The 19,004-nt window shown below is 45.8% G+C and overlaps 2 protein-coding genes across 2 annotated transcripts; one reads left to right on the top strand and one right to left on the bottom strand.

The window, feature by feature from the left end:
* Positions 1–1,999: 1,999 nt before the first annotated feature.
* On the bottom strand, positions 2,000–13,534 carry LOC132323316 (killer cell lectin-like receptor subfamily G member 1). The gene is made up of 5 exons (XM_059838368.1): positions 11,145–13,534; positions 6,411–6,503; positions 5,575–5,726; positions 3,642–3,745; positions 2,000–2,676 (listed from the first exon to the last, which is right to left on the bottom strand). Exons 1-5 carry the CDS (start codon positions 11,260–11,262, stop codon positions 2,565–2,567), a joined length of 579 nt encoding a protein of 192 aa, XP_059694351.1. The 5' UTR covers positions 11,263–13,534; the 3' UTR covers positions 2,000–2,564.
* A 1,071-nt stretch (positions 13,535–14,605) lies between these two features.
* On the top strand, positions 14,606–18,894 carry M6PR (mannose-6-phosphate receptor, cation dependent). Its single transcript, XM_059838367.1, has 7 exons — positions 14,606–14,741; positions 16,175–16,345; positions 16,538–16,710; positions 16,801–16,910; positions 17,111–17,241; positions 17,786–17,912; positions 18,464–18,894. The coding sequence occupies exons 1-7, from the start codon at positions 14,677–14,679 to the stop codon at positions 18,584–18,586; spliced, it is 900 nt and encodes a 299-aa protein (XP_059694350.1). The 5' UTR covers positions 14,606–14,676; the 3' UTR covers positions 18,587–18,894.
* Positions 18,895–19,004: the final 110 nt, after the last annotated feature.

The raw sequence follows: 19,004 nt of genomic DNA, 5'->3' as shown, positions 1-19,004 counted from the left end.
TCTTACTTTTCTTCTACTGGGTCTGGTTCCAGGTCAAGTTATTGATACATCTAGATCAAATTATTGTTGTTTGACAGAGTCATCCTGATTTAATTAAGTGCATATTCATGTAATGCACTGTGATGGGTAATGTTGTACCATAGAGGGAAATGGGGTCTTTAGACCACTGTCTTTACTTGGTCTGCAGCAGGAGGATCAATAGCTCTGGTAATTATTACCCTTGCAAGTGGCAGTAGAATACCTGTTTTACTTATAGTTCTAATGCAAACTCCAAAGAATGGAGATCTATGTTAGAAGATGTAAAGCATAATTTTCAGATTAAAAAGTGTGCAGGATAAAATTATTTTCTGTTTGTCCTACCCTTCTCGTAATATAATCATCAAAACTTTGGTAAGCTGAGTAACTCTGGAGTTAAGAAATCCAAGCGCAGTGCAATAACAAACTTTCATTACTGACCTCATTCTGCCCTGCAGTGACCTGCACAGGAAAAAAGAGGATAGCAGTGCATGAAAAATTTCCTTGGGGACTGCACAAAAGACAGCCCAGATTTGTGCTCTTCCTTCTGCATCTGATACCTAAAGATGGTTTTTCTTGCCCAAAAGAAATGAATCCCAGGAAAGTCTGCCTCACTCACAGAGGAGAGAATTCATACATATGGGCTGGTCAAAGCCTTTTTGAAGATGATAAATTACAGTGGTAAATGTCAGGAGCTGGACTGATGGAACACCAACCCAACAGGATGAGATGCAGAACTGCACATGGCAGAAGCATCTCTATAGAGATTGACCCTTTTTGTCAAATAGCCAAACAGCTCACACAGCTCCCAAGCCTGCTCCTGATCATTAGGACCTTGGTCAAAAATGTGCTTTGTAGCCAAAAACTGAAGAGAAAGGTTTTCAATTCATTCAGGCAAGGTAAAGTAGGCAAGCTCAGAGACATGCTCACCTCACCTACATATGATAATATAAGAAGCTGTTTCTTCAGTGGTATTCTCTGGTAAGGTAACTGGTAGATTCCATTCTACAAATGCTGCCACCATTTTGACAAAGCAAGAAGAGTGTTCAGCATTATTTCATAGTGTCTGGCAACTTTCTAGGAGTCAGGAACAACTATCTTTTGGTAGTTGAATGGACTCTGGCACAGATAACATGACTCGCCCAAAGTAACCCAGACAACACAAGATGAAAATTCTAAGGTTTTGACCTCCTACTTCACAGCAGTTTCCCCAGGTCTGGCTGTTGCAGTCATGGCTATGAAAAAGCAGACTCCCCCTTGCTGTAACACATTCTCACCTAAGACCCTTATCTTAGTGAACTCTAGATGAGGCTCAGTAGATATTCACTTAGCTAAGTATGCTAAGATCCATAATTTTGTCTTTATCCACCCTGATACCTTCATGTGTAGCATCCTGTTAAGCAGGTGGAAGATAATGCCACTGGTAGCTGGCGAGGATTTTCTGCAATTATAATAAAAATATGAAGCAAATATATGTATATAGTCTGAACTGAAATGTTGAAGTTGGTTATTGTGCCTCTCTGATTGTAGGAATAAGATCTCTCCTCAGCCTTCTCTGATTTAGAATAAACCATCCCAGCTGTCTCAGCCTCTCCACAGAGGGGAGATGCTCCAGTCTTTTCATCATATTTGTGGCCCTGTGTTGGACTCTCCAGTCAGTATGTCCATGTCTCTCTAGTACTGAGCATCCCAGAACTGAAGACAATGTTCCCAAATATTCACTGTGGTTTTATGGCATTCAAACTCTGAGCCTGTCTCTGCTCTATTTGAACTGAAAGATCACTGCATTACAGGTTTGTCCACTGCTTCCTCTGTGTGCAGTGTGAAAACACACAGGTGGGGAGGAAAATGGGTACTTGGTGGATTAAATAATTACACAGAATTAGCTGTATTCCTCTGACTCCAGAAGTCCAGTCTCTTGACAAGCTTGGTTAAACCTGCCTAATTCCTTCCAAAGGAGAGAAGAAGTGGCACGGGTACACACTTTTGGTTCAGTGCAGTCCGAGATTTATTTTCACTGCTGGATTTCCAGAAGTTGCAGTTTTATTTCACCTTCTTCTCTCCCACTCATACCACTGTCATGAAAAAGGAGAAGCTGCCACCAGGAGAAATATGTTTATATTTTTCAGTCAATGAACAGCAGGCCTCCTTTTTCTGGTCCTTCTGATATCAGACAATGGAGTTGCAGGGAATGGAAATGAAATCTGATATAAGAAGTGAGGGAAAATGACTAGGTCCTCCTCAGAGGTCTGAAGACACCTGTTGTGAAAAAGCTTTTATTTGCCTTTATAGGATAAATAAGGGAAAGGGTAGACCAGGGAATATGTCTCAGGTCTCATCTGGTCACAAAAAACAGTAATCCAACACTTGTGGATGGAGAATAAATCTATTGCTGAGAGTAACTCACCCTTATGGACAACAAACCTGTCCTTGTAAAACACTTTAGTGAGGGTATGGAAAAGGCAAGTCCTTGCTCTCTTCAGTTTGCAGGACAGTGATCAACTCATACCACTTTTGAGGTCGTTGTGAGATGAAAAAGCACATGGGATTTATCTAAGCTTTTTCTCACAGATCCACAGAGCCGGAACTTCACAGCTGGAGGCACGAATCTGATCTTCCATCAGGACAGCACAATTTTGCACAGGGCTGTTAGAGTGGACCCTGCAAGAGATTTGGAACAGTAGTGAGAATGAAAGTAAATACTGAGATTGTCTCCCGGAGACAAGAAATTAAAAACATCTGATTTTGAAGGGTGTAGCCCAGAGGAAGAGAAACAACCTGACCTCCAAGAGGCAGCTGTTAAAAAATAAAATGTACACCAAAGAACCTATCTACCTGCCACAGCTAAGTAATTTTGTCATCATAGAACCCAAATCAGACTCAAATGCAGATGCAATTCCCTGCAGTGGCAGTGATATCCACCAGCATGTGAGTGGCAGTGGCGAAAGTCTCATGGAATGACCACTGCCTTCAAAGAGTTTGTAGGAATAGAAAGCTGGATTTATTCAGGGAACTAAGCCAAGTGCTCAGAGTACTGACCTGTTGACAGTGAGATGTTGGGCAAGTTTTGCTTGCTGGAGAGGCTTTAGAAACTAACTCATTGCCTTAACTGCCATAAAAAGGAAAGGGTCAGGCAAAGTCACCAGATAAAAAAATGTTTTCCCTCATGGAAAACACTGACTTTTGTCCAAATAAAGACTGAGATAAAATTAAGGTTCTGATTTAGGTTGGCACCAGTAGAGTGGGAAAGAGCTGGGTTCTTGCACCCAGTGACACCAGCATCCTACAGAAAGGGTGCAAGGTGGGTGAACCCAGTAAAGCCATATGCCTTTCTGACCAAGCATCTGTGTGCTGGTGCAGGTAAACAAAGTCCTTGGTCTGAGCAGCTGGAGGGAAGCAGAGAACAAGATACTAATACTTGACCTGCTTTTCACAGGTACGTGCCTTTACAAGGTGCAGGGCAGTGAAAAGTAAACACTATTGAGCTTAGGGCAGTACAGGTGACAGCAAGAAGAAAATCTGCCCAGGAAGAAAGCTCCTGACATCTGGAGGAGGAACTCTGGGTGTTCTGGAACACCAGGCAATCTGAATAAGCACTATTGTTTTTAAAACAGAATGAAACTCACCTGGCATCACTTAATACAGAGCCATCCTCCCAAATCCATCCAAAGCTTGTACTGTTCCTCAGTCCAATCCAGAAACATTCTACTCGAATACGCTTGAACAGATCCTAGAAATGATGATGAATTACGAAGTGACTAATGAAAGCCAGCTTGAAAATGGAGATAAGGATGAGTAAAGAGAACAGAGAGAGCAAGATACATCCCCTCCCCTCACTGTTCCTTAAGTGACTGACAGTAGCGCTTCCCCACACCTTCTAATGACAGGGCCAGGACTTGGACTCAATGATCCTGATGGGTCCCTTCCTACTCTGCATATTCTGTGATTATATGATTCTATGAACTGCACCCCAGTCTCCTGGAGTTTCCTGCACAGAGCTTTATGTATACAGCTAACTAGCAAGCTAATATGAAGTATTAACAATTAAAGGTAAAATCAGGGCAGGGTAGGGCAGGAAGTGCAGGCACTGACAGATATGTGTAACAAGTTCAGTATGAAAACTCTTTAAATTTCATGCACATTTTCCTCCTGTGTTTTCAATGTTCATTTCCTTTTAGCTAACTTTTAATCTCTGATTGCTGCTAAAAGGTGAAGCCTGCAATAGAAATTCAGCCCGGAAGTAAATTCCCCATCCCCAACCCTCCTCCCCATAAAAAAGACAAAGCCAGGAAAGGTAAGTTTGTCTTGTCCACCTTTACAACCAAAGAACAGAACCTTTTAGGGGTATGGCTGGGCTCCATCCTTTTCTCCTGCTGCCATAAACAAAGCTTCAGAGAAGGCATCTTCAGAGAGAAGCATTAACAAAGCTGGCTTGGTAAAGTTTTGGGCATAGGAGCAGCTTGAGGAATCACTGGAGTGTTGCTCGTGGTTTGGAGAGACTGCGCTTCCCTAGCACTTGGAGGTCAAGCAATCACAGCCTTTCCAGTACAAGGCATGGATAGCTAGAAAAGCCTTGTTTAGATGGGTGAGTCTAAACCCTAACCCTAACCCTGTCCCTGAGCAGGGAAAATGGGTAACACTCTAGTAGCTGAGAAAGTGGTAAGAAAGCAGCAGGAGCAGGAAGGTTTTCTTCATGCCGAAGAAATGGGTAATCCAGGGAAGACGCCTGTTTCTCAAGGAGACAGGATTTGTCTAAGGAAATGTGAGAGCCTGGTACATACTCCCAACCAAGCAGAGACCTGCCTTTGTAATCCTCCAGAGGACATCACACAATGCACCTTCTGTCCACGGACTGGAAGCTGTCCACGTTCATTGGACCTGAGCTAATAAGCCCTGGCTTGAGCAAAACCGGATCAAGGTTTCTGCTCTACTTAGGCAGATGTGCCTCAGTGCCCCAGTAATCAGCACTAACCCTTTCTCTAGTGACCACACATGCCTCTGCCCCCAGAGAGCACCTGCAGTGGAACACATGGTTCCTCATTTCACCAGCACAGCTGAGGTACTTTGGCAGAGAAAGGAAGTAAGCATTGAAAAAAGACTGAGAAAGAAATATCTAAGCATGAACCCAGGGAATGGCATGGGTCACTGAGCAGGAGGAGCTGGAGCACTCACAGGGAGGAGAAGTATCGCTATTGCAAAGGAAGCACTCCTTGAGAGGGGGGACATATCAGTTTGTAGGCAACGAATACAATGACTGCTCAGTACCACTGTAATCATTCATTTCAGTCTTTTTGGGAAGAGGAGAAGAGGTGGAGAGGAACAGTGGAGAAGGCTGTCTCCTACCATACTTCATAGCGTGATTCTGAATACCTGACAGTGACTCTCACCTCTCCATTCTCCCCTTTGCTTTTCTGCTTCCTGCAAACTTTGTGATGTGTAACACCACAGTCATAAATCCTTCCTCTCCTTTAAAACCAAAATATTGCTGAAGTGACAGCTCCGCTTGTACGCCAGTCTGCAAGGAAATGGGAGGTCCTCAAAGCCAAAGAAAACCATTACCATCTCCAAGGTATCACTGATCACCAGAAGGTGAGCTCCCTGTGCCCTGCAGGATTCCTGGCTGGAATTCCAGTCCTTCTTCTCTGTGGAGAAGGAGTAGCAGCTCTCTCTGTAGGCCACCCACTGTTGAGGGCAGTGTGGGTGGCCGTCACCTGTAAAAAAGTCAAAATAATCATACTCTTCTCTACCATTAACCAACAGAAACACTTGTCAGCAAGGACCTACTGAGAAACAACTCATTTGGACAGTTGAAATGCAGAAAACTCAAATCAGGACAAGATTCTGAAAATAATAGTGTAATTTTAAAATCTTACAATAGTCACATGTTCTCTGATGCTGGTGGCAAGCATGCACTCACACTCACCCCACCCCCAGGTTTCTACTGAACCACTCAGATACCCAATGATACCCAACTGGCTATCTGAAAACAGATCACACTCTGTGGGTATGGTGTGATCATGTCCCACCTTGGGTTGATGGATTTTAAGCAACTAACAGGAAGCTCCTCCACATAGTCTAGCATCATCTGCATTTGTGCAAATATATTACAGACCTATTTGTTTTTACAGTTTGCCACTATAGTTACCAGGCAAGTCTACAAAGACCTTTCAATATGTTTAACTGTTCTTTGCCACAGGATCTGAAATGGGTTTCCTGGAGTCTGCATGAGGAATATATTCTTCAAAATACACTGGATAGGCAGTGGGTACATAAGGCTGGTAGAAACCTAGAAGAGCTTCTGGTTTTAACTCCATAAAATGGAGTTTCTGTGGTTAGATGTGTTGCTGCTCCTTTGCTGTTGGTTGCTCATGATCAGCAGGCCTTTGTGCACTTACTCATCTTCCAAATCAAAGCAATTGCCAGGGAGATGCTCAGTGTGCCAAAGCCTATGGCCAAGCCCTTCAGAACTGCTGACCACAGACGGGAAGCTGTAAAGGAGAAAAGAAACCATAGTGAACAGAAGCCACATGAAAACTGACTGTGGTTTTCCATAGTTTGCTTGTGTCCTGGGCATTTCCACAAGGAACGGCACATGGTAGACATCACTGTCCCTGCCCAGCCAAACTGGGGCCTCCCATCAGCCCAGGACCCCATTTCAGCTGGGTTTGGGGCCACCAGTTCCTGTCTGAACTTCCCAGGGGATACCTTTCTCTACAGCAGCCACAGCTCTGCTCCTGCCTGGCCACAGCAGGCTTGCTGGTCTAGCCTCTGTGGTGGCTGACCCCAGCAGAGGAAGCACCTACCACAAGTGAGCTGGAGCCACCTAGGCACAATGTGACACCTCGTGCTAACAGGAGCCTCCCAACAAATCCACTCCTGCCTCAGCATTGAAGCATCATGTTCCAGCTTACATGTAAAAAGAAATCCAAAGATTTTCCCCCCAGCTCTCCCAGCAATAACAACAGGTTTAATCTCAGCATCCTGTTCACAGGCTTAGACACATGGTCATGGTACATCTCCCCAGGATACTCCCAAGACAGTTCTACATTTTCATCATCCATGGTGGGATGGCAGGATGGGAGAGCCAGCCTTGAAGACCTTGGGACATCTCCCCCTTCACACTTTCACCACCACTGTTTGCTGTTCACTGGCTGCCAGTGGCAGAGGGTGAGTCCTTCGGGCAACTTCCACTGTAGCCCAGCACAGCCTACTTTCAAAGGGCTGGTCAGGACTGGCCTGTAGAGGTCTGCTTATGTACAGCACAACATGTTAACCTCCAGGCTACATGCTGCTTTTTCACTGCCATCTCCTGGAGCTGTGTTTGACCCGAGAGGCATTCAGTTTGCATAAAACATTTGAAATTTCAGCACTAAAATCTCTTCTCTCCCAGACAGAAGAGACGATGTCACTTACTGGCACGGATGAGCTCCAGGGGAGTTTGGTTTGCTTGTTTTATTAATCTCAGTATGACAGCTGCACAGACAACAGCACTTTCTAAGAAGCAGTAAATGTGCATCTAACTAATGTACAACATCCTGATCGTGTGATGTTCCAGAGCCTTCTACCCAAATCTAGCAACAAAATCCCCATGGATCTCATGAAATTTGAAGTGCTTCTCTCTTGGTCATGTCACGAGATGCAAAGAAACACATTTGATCTCTTGGGGGAGGTTGAAAACAAATGCAGATCACATATGAAGAATATTGTGAGAAAGACAAGGAAAGCCAGTGCTAAAACAGAAGGTGAAGGGACTCCACTTAAAAACAAGAACGCATCCTTTAAACATTGGAAGCTTTGTCCAAGTACAGAAAGTAGACCAGATCAGTAAATTAATTAGAATTAATTTATTTTGATCTTGAGCAGTTTGCAGTCTCACTTATGTTAAGGCCAGTTTCTCATCTATAGCGACACACTTAGGCCTGTGGTTTTACCTAGAAGAAGTTTCTAAGGTAACAAGGGAGATCATGAGAGAGCGTTGTTGTAAGTATCATTCTTCTGGTATAAAGATCTTTTTTAAGATAAAGGTTTTCTCACGTTTCCTGAAGCTTGTAGGATCTTCTAGTTGTCCCAAACGTAGTTTAAAAATAGTATCATTTCTTATTTTTAAAAATCATTACTACATAACAAAACCCTATCCATTTTCAGAGACAAAATACAGAAAGACTTTTCAGTTACAATCTACTCCTCAGCTTCACACAAAGGAACAGGGGGAAAACTGAAGGACTTGGACTGGGTCTGGAACTTAAACTTGACTCTGCTCTCTATTCTTGTTTTTTGTATCACTGGCAGCTTGGGTTTTGTCATCAGATTAGGCCTCAAGAGAATTAAGTCAGCCCAAGGTTAAGGGGTAGGGTGGAGATTTTTCTGTGCAGATTACAACTGAAAACTTGGCAAAAGGGGATAAACATCTGATGAAACAAAACTCCTGGTGCTGAGATCACATCTGTACTTTTGTTTTTCTTTCTCTCTTGCCTCTCCCAAGAAGCTGCCTCCTGCATCCTTCTGATCACTCTTTGATTTTAGGGAAAACTGCCAAGACAAGGCAACCAGGATAGCAGTCTTCAAAACAGTTAATCCTTAAATGTCAGCACCTGGCACGGAGCTGGTGCCTCCTGGCAATCAACAGAGCAGTTCACTCTCTATTGTTTCAAACCAACTGCAGAAAAAAGGGAATGATTCATCATCAAAACAAAATCCCAGGGTACTTCCACAAGCCCAGCAGTGGGAGAGTCCCTAAAATTCATAAAAATGAAAAAAATATGGCATTAGATAATTTTGGAAGGAAAAAAATAACAAAGTGAAGTGGGAAAACAGGAAGAGTTTGAGGTGAATTTAAGCTGCACTTGAACTGCAGAGATCAATCCCGAGAAGTGCAATGAAGTAATTCACAAATCAGGATTTTTACCAGCTGCAAAAGGAGTCCCTGCAGTTCACACTTTTTAAAACAGGTTCAATGGTTTCTGTTTGATCTGGCCCCCGAACTACACGTGAAACTCTTGGAGGAGTGGATGGGAGAAGTACCTAAGATGAGTTTGAAACAGAAGGAAAATGTGAATGGAGCATCCAGAAATATTTCCATGTAGCTATCTGATGAACTGTAGAAGAGTCTATCCAAGGGGTAAGTGGATTGGTGGACATTTATTGTAAATATCCAATGTTATCACTTTCTGTTTACAAAACACCTCAACAAGTCTCTCGGTGCTCTAGAGAAATGACTCTGATACTCTCCATTCATTTGCAAGCAACATGACCCAATATTTGCAGGATTGTGAGTCCAGATTCAGTTTAAAAACTGGAAGGTGTTAGCATTTTAAAATTCAATTCATCGGGACAATCTGAAGAATGGCATGACACTGTCCCAAAGAGCTCCCCTCATCTCCTGCCTACCTCAGTATGGGAACAGCATGACTACCTAGAGCCAAGGAGGATAATTTGATTCTGTTTCTGGCTGTGGCACAGACCTGGTTATTGCTGTTACTACAAGCACACTACACAAGCTAACACTGTCTTAAATCACTGCTGTACTGACATTCTGGTAGTGCAGCATATCTAAGGCTCTCTGGAAGCCAAACAGAAGAAACAAGAAAGGAAATTCTTCATTTGTGAGGAGTTCATAAGCACCAAAACTTGTTAGTTTGACCAGAGGACTGATCTACACACCCATGATACCGTGCCTGCAAAGTCAGCAAGGGAAAAATACCTGCAAGCACATCTCTCAGAGGTGATGGAGGCAGGAACAGAGTTGAACATAAAGATTTTCAACAGAAAGGTACTTAAAGTGAGCTCCTTAGGGATCTCTTTCATGCCAAAGAAAGCTGAGAAATAATCAAATCATATGCACAAGAAGTGTGTTCAAGTATCAGCTTCCTTATTTTTGGTTGTCTGACCATAGCTCAAAAATACGAGGTTCCATAAAAGAATGTGGAGAGATGTTAAAAAGAAAAATGCAAACATCTAAAGAGGGCATTGGTTAATCCCTTTTCAACAGGGTGGGGGTGAACAGGAATGGCAGGGAATGAAAGGATGTTACTGTGTTTTCTGATGCAACAGAAAACATAATTTCTGGCAAAAACATATGCAACAGCAAGACTGCCCTCCAAACAGATGGCGTGTGAGTACCAGATAGGAGCTGGGTTGTTTCTGTGCTGGCTTTGTTTCCATAGTGAAACAAGCGACCAGGCAGCAGCGAACACCTTAGGTATACAAAATTATTCTGATCAGGGTATAGAAATCTTGTATCCCACAGTGAGAATCCCCTTTGCTGTAACACCTCTGAAAATTTAAAGTGAACCATTAGTGTTGCAGCCAACGCAACAGAACTTGTCTAAAGCTCACTGATGTTTCACAGACTCATAGAATTATCTGAGCTGGAAAGGACCATAAAGCTCATCTGTTCCAACCCCTCCACCATTTTGCATGTAGGAAATACTTACGAAGAAGGATCACCAAGGCAGAGTTTGACTCTTTGAAAGTGGTATTTCTACACTAAGCTGCCAGAGGAATTGTTTGGTGTGACATCTGCAGGTCTAATCAGAGGTAATGGAGAGGAAATAAGGAAAGTAAAAATTTAAGGAAAGCACTAAGAAAATCTTCCTCATAGTAAAGTGTTCTGAAGAACTGTTTCACAGCAAAAGCTGAAAATTCGCTCACTGGGAGGTATGTAACACTACAAAACAGAAAACAGGTAAAAATCACAAAAGAATCCTGCATAGCCCCACAGGAGAGAGGCTGGATGATCTCATATGCTTTCTCTGTCTCTGATCTCTGATTAGCATGCACCTCTAATTTATCTGTATTCGCATCTTACCTGCCCTTCAAAGAACTATTGCTCACAACCTCTTGCTGCTGACAAGCAGACAACATTAAACCAGTTTTGAAGAAAAGGATGCCTGGGTTGAATGCCCAGGAGTAGACACTAAAGGAGGTCGGAGAGAGGGAGGGAAAAAATGCTGGGTCTCTAACTTGTCAGCTTTAATCACATTAAAATATCCACAGTAATTTTAGAACCAAAGCAACAGCTCTCTAAGCTGGCACTCAGAATCAGTCGCCAGTTCGGAGTGTTTCTGTTAATTCCTGCTTTCACTCAAGGTAAAATTTTTGCTTGACCTACCTGATCCATCTTTCCTCACCTCTTTTCCCCTGTGGAGCTTTGGCCCTTGGAGGAGGAGTCTGAGAGAATTTGACAGAAGTATAAGTTACTTCCTCGCTCTCATCAGCTGCAGAAATTTCTGATCTGCTTGCCTCCATGCCAAAGCAAGGAGTGTGCACAAAAGGATGTTTCGATCAGGCTGTTGAACAACAGGGCTGTGAAACAGGAAGCCTGAGGCTATATTCAGAAGGCAAGAAATATGAAGCTGCTACCTCTACCTCCAACTGCTAAGATAACCAAATTTACAACGGAATGGAGAGCACTGGAAATGCAGCAGCTTTTATTTTCTAACCTGATAGAGGATGTCTCAAGAACAGCTGCTAATGGAAAAGGTGATTAATCACAAAAGTTCAGGGGTACTCTAATTGTTGCCAGTGCAAGAGGGTGTGGTTACCCCGATGCAGGAATTGGGAGGATTCATGCTGCTCTGAGGAGCTCCCTTCAGGGCAGAAGCAGGGATGATGACAGCACAAGGTAAGAAAGGTGAATAGTGAGAGCACACGGTGAAAAGTGGGATAAGCAATGGCTACCACAAACTGACAGCTCAACTGCTGTCAGACAGGAAGTACAGGTGGACAGCACAGGTTTGAAAAGGAAGCCTTGTGAGCTTTGGACAATTCCACTTCAAACTGGGAACTCTCTCTATACCCAATACCAGTGTGACTGTGCTTGAGACACAAGGCAGGCACTGAGAGCTGGCATTCCTCAAGTCCCTCCAAGTCAACATCTCAACGGGCATCAGTACTAGGGAGACAGGTGACACACTCAGGAGAATCTACCAAAGGGGCACAAAGAGGATAAAGGAACCAAACTCCCTCTGTCCTGGGAGGAAAGGCTGAGAGCTCTGGTACTATTTGGCCTGGAGAAAAGACTTGGTGAGGATCCAATTAATGTATATAAATACCTGAAGGGAGGCTACAAAATAGTCAAACTCTTCAGTGGGGCCCAGTGACAGGACAAGAGGCCATGAGCACAAACTGAAAGACAGAAGGTGTTGCCTCTGAACATCAGGAAACACTTTTTTACTCTGAGGGTGGCTGCAAAGTGGTTGAGTCACCATCCCTGAAAGTATTTTAAAAAGATGCAGATGTGGAGCTTAGGGACATGGTTTAGTGCTGGGCTTGCCAGGGTCAGGTTAATGGTTGAACTCAATGATCTCCAGGGTCTTTTCCAACCTAAAAGATTCTGTGACTCTGTGGTGGGGAGTACAGATGTTTCCAGCACCCCAAGAAATCTCCTAGTTGCATAGTTGGCTGGTTTTTGTTTTAATCCACTTTCTGATCCCTTCCCTATCATGCTCAGAATGGGGATATTGGTCAGGCTCAGGCTGTACTTCTTCAGCACAGTACCCTACAGTTAATTTCCAATAATTGTTTGGGCATGCTCAACAAAGGAGTTGGGATGACTGCTACAGGGATGATTGTTCCCCCTTCTGGTGACATGTTCTAAATTCAAGAAATGATTGCACGGGAGGATGCTTACCTGACACAGAGTGGCCAATTTGTTACAATGCACATATTGGGGAAGGGATTGGATATTTCTGCAAATTTCTTCACTTGCCTGTAAGGGTGGCATATTGCACCCACAAGATTCCTTCCAATCCTTGGTAGGTCCTGTGGACAGCAAGATAGGGAACATGGGCTTGAAAGGATGGGGAAGGCATAAGACAGCCGAGCAAGACAAGAGGCAGAACGTCTCTCCTAATGCTTGAAATGAATAGAGAAGTCTAAAGAGAACTCTCAAGCTCAGAGAGAGAGACTTTGCTATACTCACAAGGGAGTTTACCTAAGAATACAGTCTGCATAGCTGAAAAGTAACTAACAGGAATTAGACACAGCTTAAGTGTCCAGATCTGATTTTGTGTTTCTTTGGTAGATTCTTTCCAGTATGTCCATGTTCTCTAACACTTTGGAATAAAGGTGTTCCTCCCATCTCCTGCCAGTTTTGTCACTTTTTAAGCGCCCAGGCTGCCTGCTGGCCCAGAGTGACTACAAAGACAGCACTATTTGTGAAGAACTAGAGAAGTGAAAGCTGGTGGGAAAGAATTAAGAGCTCTGTTTTCATGTGGCTTACCTTTTTATTTCTTCTAATATCAGTAGCACAGGAAGTAGAGTGAGAGGGATCACACTGTAGAAGGTGTGAAAGCAACTCTCAGTTATTATATGAGTGTGAATAAATAAATCTGACTTCTGCAGCTGTGCCATACTGTCACTATGGAGTCACCGCAGGACTAAACCGATCAGTTTTGCAGGAGCCAGCAGCACCTCTTCCCTAGCTCTTCACTACTGAAGCAGCACACCAGAGGAACCTCCCAGATTTCTCTCACACAGGTACCTTTTCCAGCATGTTCGTACATTCACTAACTGCAGCATTTCTTTCTTAACTAGAGGATGCAAAAGCCTCAGAACTCTGGCAAAGAACATCTGTCCCTTCCAGTAACAAATCCTGGAAAGTGGATGTGCTCTGGGAACACATCGCAAGGAGAGAAATGTCCTTTAACAAGCCAGTCTCACATCTCACATGTATAGCTTTATTAATGATATCCAAGATGCTCAAGCACACTAACCCTGTATGCTGGACCTGGAATTCCTCTACAGTGGCAAAATCTGCAGGAGCTGGGGGAGGCACCTTTATTCCAAAGTATAACAACAAAATATGGAGAGAATCCACCAGAGACACAAAGTGGGGACAAAATCAGAAGGATCGAGGCCACAAAGCAGTTTTGTGAAGTAGTCGAGACGCCTTGCTCCTGCAACACAAGTCACTCTGGAGGCACCTGGTGGGTGGGGATGGCAAAGCCCAGCGGCAGAGGGACTGCTACCGGCTCCGGCAGCGGGAGCGAGGGAAGGGGTGATGCCCAGAAGACATTTCTTCATCCCTGCTGATGCGGCCGCCTGCCTGCGGCTGCTCCGAACCTGCGCGGGGCACAGGAAAGGGGAGAGCACGACGTCAGCGAGGGACAGTCACAGCGCACTTGGGTGAGTTGATGTGCAGCCGGGAGCCCGGCTGTCCCGATCCCGATCCCGATCCCGATCCCGATCCCGATCCCGATCCCGATCCCGATCCCGATCCCGATCCCGATCCCGATCCCGATCCCGATCCCGATCCCGAGGCGCTGTTCCCCGCTGCCTCGGCATCGCAAGTGCGACTCCCTCCGGCTCCGGGCTGTGAGGGCTCCTCCTCTCTTCCCGCCCTCGTTGTTCATTGGCAGAAAGGCGAATGAGGGCGGGGCCTCCGCGCTGAAGCTCATCGCCCATTGGCTAAAGGAGAGGAAGTGGGCGTGCCGAGATGCGCCCCCGGCCCTGCCCTCCTTTCCCCCGCCGCGCATCATTCGCTCCGAAGCGCTCCTGGGCGGGCGATCCCGGCCGCTCCCGCGCTCCCATTGGCGCTGGGCTCCAGTTCCGCCACGCTCTTCCCGGCTTCCGGCTCGCGGGGCGGGCGAGGGAGCCGGTCGGGACGCGGAGGAGGCCGGTGCCGCCCGTGCCTGTGGTTCCTGCGCTGCCCAGCATGGGATGCGCGTGAGCCGCGGGTCTCTCTTCCCTGTGGGCGGCGGCGCCTGGTCCCGGGGCGGCCGCAGGTGGGTGCTCGGCGCTGGGGAGGTGGGGAGCGGGCACAGCGAGGCCGCGGAGCGAAGCCGCGCTCCGTCCCGGGCGGGTCTGGGGCAGCGGCCCCCGGCTGGGGGAGCCCGGCCGGGCCGCTCCCAGCGAAGCAGCAAGTTCCCGGGAGAAGCCGTGCCTGGGGCTGAGGGCAGGTCCTGCTCTTGGCCTCAGGAGTGAGCAGTCACGAGCCCTCGTGTCACGGGCTTCCTCATTTCGGTGACCGCGCACTGGAACAGATTGCCCGTGGAGGCTCTGGAGTCTCCCTCACTGGAGATATTCCAGAACCGTCTGGACACAGTCCTGTGCCGTGTGCTCTGGGGTGTCCCTGCTTGAGCAGGGAAGTTGGACCGAGTGACCCACTTTGGTCCCTTCTGGCCTTACCCATTACGTGATTTCTGCGTTCCTAACCTTCTTTCGGTGCCCCATGGCGAGCAGTGTCCCCACTTAGCAGCTGTGAGCTGTGGCGGTGGACGCCGCAGGGCTCTGGGGAAATCATGAGGCTCACTCAGACGGGTTCTGTGCCCGCCTGCAGCTAGGTGCTTATTTAATGGAGGGCCTGCTTTCCACCAGCCACTGGAGCTTTACCAAAATCTGCGGCATAAGAAGTAGAGGGAGATCTGTTGCACTGCTTTGTTTGGCTGGTGCCATCATTGAATGTTTCATTTGTGATTTTTAGCATGAACCTGAAAGCCAAATATTAAAGATTATTATTATTGTTTTATTATTATTATTGCTAGTATTATTAATTATTACTGTTATTATCTTCATTACTGCCTTGTTGATTGGATCTTGTGTAGGATGCCTCGCTTTCCTCCTTCCCTGGTGGAAACTGGGAAGGGAAGGAAGAAAGAAACTGTTCTGTGAAGTTAAAGTTAAGCATTATTAATGTCTTTCAGATTTTCAGCTGGGGTACTGGAAAGATCATTATAAAGATTAAGGCACTTGAACCAACAGAGCCTGACTAATCACAGTGGCTCTTCCCTGTGAGCTCTTTACACGAGAGCTGTGAAGATGATTGATTAGAGGCCTCATAAATAATTTTCTGCTGACTGGCTTCTCAGTGCAATGCCATAACAAACAGTGGATTATGCCTGAAATTTACTCCAGTGTTCAGTCTGCTGGACTCTGCTCTGGCAGCTAATTAATGTGCAGCACAACTTTTTGTGGTCTCAAGGCAAATTTAGAAGAGAGCCCCAGATCAGCCCAGTGAATTGTCTTTGGCTGCACAGGAGATCCAGATTTAGTGTCTCCTGTGAACTGTGAGTTGTTTCTAGATTTCAACTTCTCCTTTTTGCAGTCAGGACTGAGGAAGTGGCTAATGATTGACTCCATGACCCTGAAGTTAGTTTGCAGGGGGCTAAAACTAATCCTTTGTGAAGTTAATCCTGTGTTCTCTGTGGCATGTGTCCAGGATGTCACCAACTTGCCATACCTCTGCCTTGCTGCTGGTCTTTGTGGCCCTGGCTGTAGCGGGGGCCGAGCAGTCAGAAGAGAGGAGCTGTGATGTGGTTGGTGATGAGAGCAGTGAGTCACAAATGGAGAGAGCCCTGCTGAAGAAGCTGGAGCCCCTGAGCCACATGAGGTACAGCACAGCACTCTACAGGCCTTGAGGCTGCACAGTGGGCAATGGGGAAGGGAGGATTTGGGTCAGGCTGCAGAATGGACTCCCCCTGTTAGTGTGGTCTCTGATGGGCTTCTGGGTCTGGAGTGCCCACTGCTCTGAGTGTTCTTTGTAATCCAATGGGCTGTCTCTTCTGTCTTCTCCCTGCTGCAGGTTTAACGTGACTGTGGAGAAGGGCAAAACAGAAAACTACATCTACCATTTCAGGGTGTGCAGGGAGGTCAACAGCACCTCGCACGACTTCGGTGGCCTGGTGCAAACAGACAAACAGAATGGAAAGACCACGGTGATAGGAAGAATCAATGAAACCCAGGTCTTCAATGGAAGTATGATTCCACTCAATACTTGGCTTACTCAGTAGCTGCCTTTCGCCTCCTGATCTGGATCTATAGCGTGTATTCTCTCTCTCCTGGCAGGTGACTGGATCATGCTGATTTATAAGGGAGGTGATTCATACGGCAGGCACTGCAGTGGTGAGAAGAGGCGAGCTGTGATAATGATTTCTTGCAAGCGGGGAGTGACAGCGGTGAGTGACACCTGGGGTGAGAGAGCATCAGGGGGCTGCCAGACCAATGGCTGGTTGTGAGCAGAGGGGTTTTGAGGGGACAGTGAGCTGGCCTCTAGTGTCTGGTGCCCAGCTGCACCAACAGTGATAAAACTGTCTCCGGGTGAAGTTCAGTGTGCATGGGCATGTTTTCACATGACTTCACTTTTCTCACATTGCAGAGTTCATTCAGCATTATTTCTGAAGAGCGGGAAAAGGAGCAGGAGTGTTTCTACCTCTTTGAAATGGACAGCAGTCTGGCTTGTCCAGCTGAGAATTCCCACCTCAGTGTTGGCTCCATTCTACTGATCACGTGAGTCATTTGAAGAGCTGTTTGTGCCTGAGTCATAATCTCCAGTGCTATTTAGAAACATAGTAAATGCTATAGTAAGACTAAATTACTGCAGTGTATTTTCCCACAGCCACCATTAGATGTTACTATGCCTCTGAGCTTTTTGGACAAAAGCTCTTGCTCAGGGCATGATGCTGAGCTGGCCTGTTCCCAGTAAATGTTTTCTTTCATAGCTTACAGACAAGTGCACTGAAGTATGAGAGATTTGACTTCCTAAAATTATATGATGGCTCTTTTCCAGAGCCGGGTAACTCAGACCAGGAGTCTTGACTCATTTTCTGTGTTTGTGTTTAGAGGCACTACTTCACATAATGCTGCTAAAAGATTTATACAAGCAGATTGATAACTTAGGGACCTATTATGGTCTGGTTTCTGTTTACAGCTTTATTCTTGAGTGGTGCTAGCATTGTTCCAATGCTAATGTAAGGCAGGTAGCTGGCTCGAAAGATTTTCTACAAGATTTCCTCAGCTTTGATTTTTTTTTTTTTTTAATTCTGCCTTTTAGGTTTGTGTCACTGATTGCAGTCTACATCATTGGTGGGTTCCTCTACCAGCGCCTCATTGTGGGAGCAAAGGGCATGGAGCAGATTCCTCACTTTGCCTTCTGGCAAGATCTGGGCAATTTGGTGGCAGTGAGTAAAGATTCTTATGTATTCTCAGCCTGGCCCATGTTAGGAGAAAAAGGCCTTGACTCTGTGGTTTGGGTAGACCTACCACCAGGGTGGAGTACTTTGAAGCAGAAGAAGAGGGTATCTGTTTCCTTTTTCTTGAGTATACCATTTTTTAATCCTTGCTGAGACCAATTCCCTGCCTCTTTCCAGCAGCTGCTCCATAACAAACTAGAACATGTGCTCCTCAGGAGTTAACACTTTCCAGGTAGAAATGTTCACCTGGGGACTCTGAAATGCTTACTTCTGACTGTGAAATCCTTCCCTGGACATTGTAAGGCAGTGCTATTTATCCTTCATACTTGCCTTGGCCTGATGTTGCTGCATTAACTGTCCAGAGCTGCTTTTAGTGTAGGATGTTTTTTATCCCCAGGTTTTGGGGAGATGTTTCAGGTAGCACAAGGATAGGCATAATCCCTTAGCAAAAGAGAAATGGCAGGAGCTCTACTTTGGTTTGGTTTGGATGCTAAGTCAATTGCACAGTCTGATGCTGGTGCTGTGTCCTGTGCTCGTAGGATGGCTGTGACTTTGTGTGCCGATCCAAGCCTCGGAACGCGCCAGCCACGTACCGCGGCGTGGGGGATGACCAGCTGGGAGAGGAGTCAGAAGAACGGGATGACCACTTGCTGCCCATGTGATGGGCTTTCCACACCAAGATCTTTTCTCCCCATCTCCCCAGTGCTTGTTTAGCCAGGTGCCTCCCAGCCAGTTCTCCTTCTCTCACTTCTGATTTTCTTTACACTGTTTGCTTCCGCTGTCTCCGGTGTGTCAAGTCCTATGGATGCCTCTGGATGTGAACAGAACTGCTTCCTAATGGCATGTCTTATAAATATAATGCTGGGTTGGGTTTTAAAAGTGCAGCAGAGCTCAGGGGAGAAGTGTTGACAGTTGAGCAGAAAACAGCAATATGAGTGTTCAGCACTGAGCAGGAATGGGAGATAAATCACTAAGAGGAAAAAAGGGGCATGGATGGGTGCAGAAAGGGAAAAAGGCTATGGGTTAAAACAGCTGACACTGTAAAAGGGATATTCTGTGTATTTTAATTTTTTCCCTAGG

Source organism: Haemorhous mexicanus, chromosome 2 (genome assembly GCF_027477595.1).
Source record: "Haemorhous mexicanus isolate bHaeMex1 chromosome 2, bHaeMex1.pri, whole genome shotgun sequence".
Classification (NCBI taxonomy): Eukaryota; Metazoa; Chordata; class Aves; order Passeriformes; family Fringillidae; genus Haemorhous; species Haemorhous mexicanus.
This window is presented reverse-complemented; position numbering and strand designations above follow the sequence as displayed.

What these genes read in the sequence shown, in the direction of transcription:
- LOC132323316 (XM_059838368.1), bottom strand. Translation starts at nt 11,262, where the DNA reads ATGGAGGCAAGCAGATCAGAAATTTCTGCAGCTGATGAGAGCGAGGAA. An exon ending in TGCTTTGATTTGGAAGATGA is followed by an intron (nt 5,727 to 6,410) that starts GTAAGTGCACAA and finishes ACTTTTTTACAG; the next exon opens with GTGACGGCCACCCACACTGC. An exon ending in TCTGTATTAAGTGATGCCAG is followed by an intron (nt 2,677 to 3,641) that starts GTGAGTTTCATT and finishes AATCTCTTGCAG; the next exon opens with GGTCCACTCTAACAGCCCTG.
- M6PR (XM_059838367.1), top strand. Translation starts at nt 14,677, where the DNA reads ATGCGCGTGAGCCGCGGGTCTCTCTTCCCTGTGGGCGGCGGCGCCTGG. An exon ending in TGGTCCCGGGGCGGCCGCAG is followed by an intron (nt 14,742 to 16,174) that starts GTGGGTGCTCGG and finishes GCATGTGTCCAG; the next exon opens with GATGTCACCAACTTGCCATA. An exon ending in GCAAGCGGGGAGTGACAGCG is followed by an intron (nt 16,911 to 17,110) that starts GTGAGTGACACC and finishes CTCACATTGCAG; the next exon opens with AGTTCATTCAGCATTATTTC.